Consider the following 1179-nt stretch of genomic DNA (forward strand, 5'->3'; position numbering starts at 1 on the left):
GGCTTCACCCCTGTCCCGCCCTCAGCCCCGTGCCGTCCCTGTATTGCAGGGCGGAGTGTCAGGAGCAAGTGAACAAGTTCCCCTCCGCTAGCTTCAAGAAGTTCGCCACCGAGAAGGACGCCTGGGCCTTCGTGCGCTCCGGCCTCCCGGGGCAGCAGCAGCCTGAGCCGGCAGGTAGCTCGTCCTTCCCTCGCGTCTCCTCCGTCCAGGGGGGAAGGGCGGCCCGGCGGGGGGGGAGGGGAGGAGAGAGGCTCCCCCCACGCTTCTACCTCACATGTAAACAGTGCTACACGTGGGTAGCAGCTCCTGCATATCCTTTGGTGGATGCCTAGTACCTGGCGGAGAGCCGTGGTGGTAAGTGCAACGGTGGCTCTGCCCTCTGGACATAGCGATGGATGTGGCTGTGCAGTAGAAGGAATTCTGTGGGTGCTTGTACGTTGCTTGTACTGCGTCTGTTTTAAGGGTGGCAATGTGTGTGTTTCCTCTTTAGTTTGATCAAGGATCAAGAATGATGTATACTATAAAATGTTTTGCATAGTAGCTTGCGGTGGTGTCAATTGACAGGCTAGCACTAGGTGATAGTGACCGTTGTTTTTAGAAGCAGTTGTGTCAAGTAAGGTTTGATCTTACAGGTGTGCCTAGGCAGCTAGGAAGGCCAACAGCATCCTGGCCTGTATCAGCAATAGCGTGGCCAGCAGGGCCCGGGCAGTGATCGTCCCCCTGTACTGGGCACCAATACAGGTGTGCCTAGGCAGCTAGGACGGCCATCAGCATCCTGGCCTGTATCAGCAAGAGCGTGGCCAGCAGGGCCAGGGCAGTGATCGTCCCCCTGTACTGGGCACTGGTGAGGCTGCACGTCAAATACTGTTTTCAGTTCTGGGCCCTGTGTTACAAGAAAGGCATCGAGGTGCTGGAGCAGGTCCAGAGAAGGGCAACGGAGCTGGTGAAGGGCCTGAAGCACAAGTCTGATGAGGAACGGCTGAGGGAACTGGGGTTGTTTAGTCTGGAGAAGCTGACTCAGGGGGGACCTTATTGTCCTCTGCAACTACCTGAAAGGAGGTTGTAGTGAGGTGGGGGTTGGTCTCTTCTGCCAAGTAACAAGTCATAGGACAAGAGGTAATGGCTTCAAGCTGTGCCAGTGGAGGGTTAGAACGGATATTGGGAAAAAATTCTTCCCCA

At 56.1% G+C, this 1179-nt stretch overlaps 1 protein-coding gene across 1 annotated transcript in view; it reads left to right on the forward strand.

Annotated features, from left to right (window-relative positions):
* Positions 1-49: 49 nt before the first annotated feature.
* The window catches only part of RNASEH1 (ribonuclease H1), a gene marked incomplete at its 5' end in the record, with an annotated part of 7294 nt that continues 6164 nt past the window's right edge, over positions 50-1179 (forward strand). The window contains one exon of the mRNA XM_010013509.1: positions 50-174. Within this exon, the coding sequence (XP_010011811.1) occupies positions 50-174 (125 nt within the window). The remainder of the gene's footprint in view (positions 175-1179) is intronic.

This window comes from Nestor notabilis, unplaced genomic scaffold (genome assembly GCF_000696875.1).
Source record: "Nestor notabilis isolate BGI_N333 unplaced genomic scaffold, ASM69687v1 scaffold7620, whole genome shotgun sequence".
Taxonomy (NCBI): Eukaryota; Metazoa; Chordata; class Aves; order Psittaciformes; family Psittacidae; genus Nestor; species Nestor notabilis.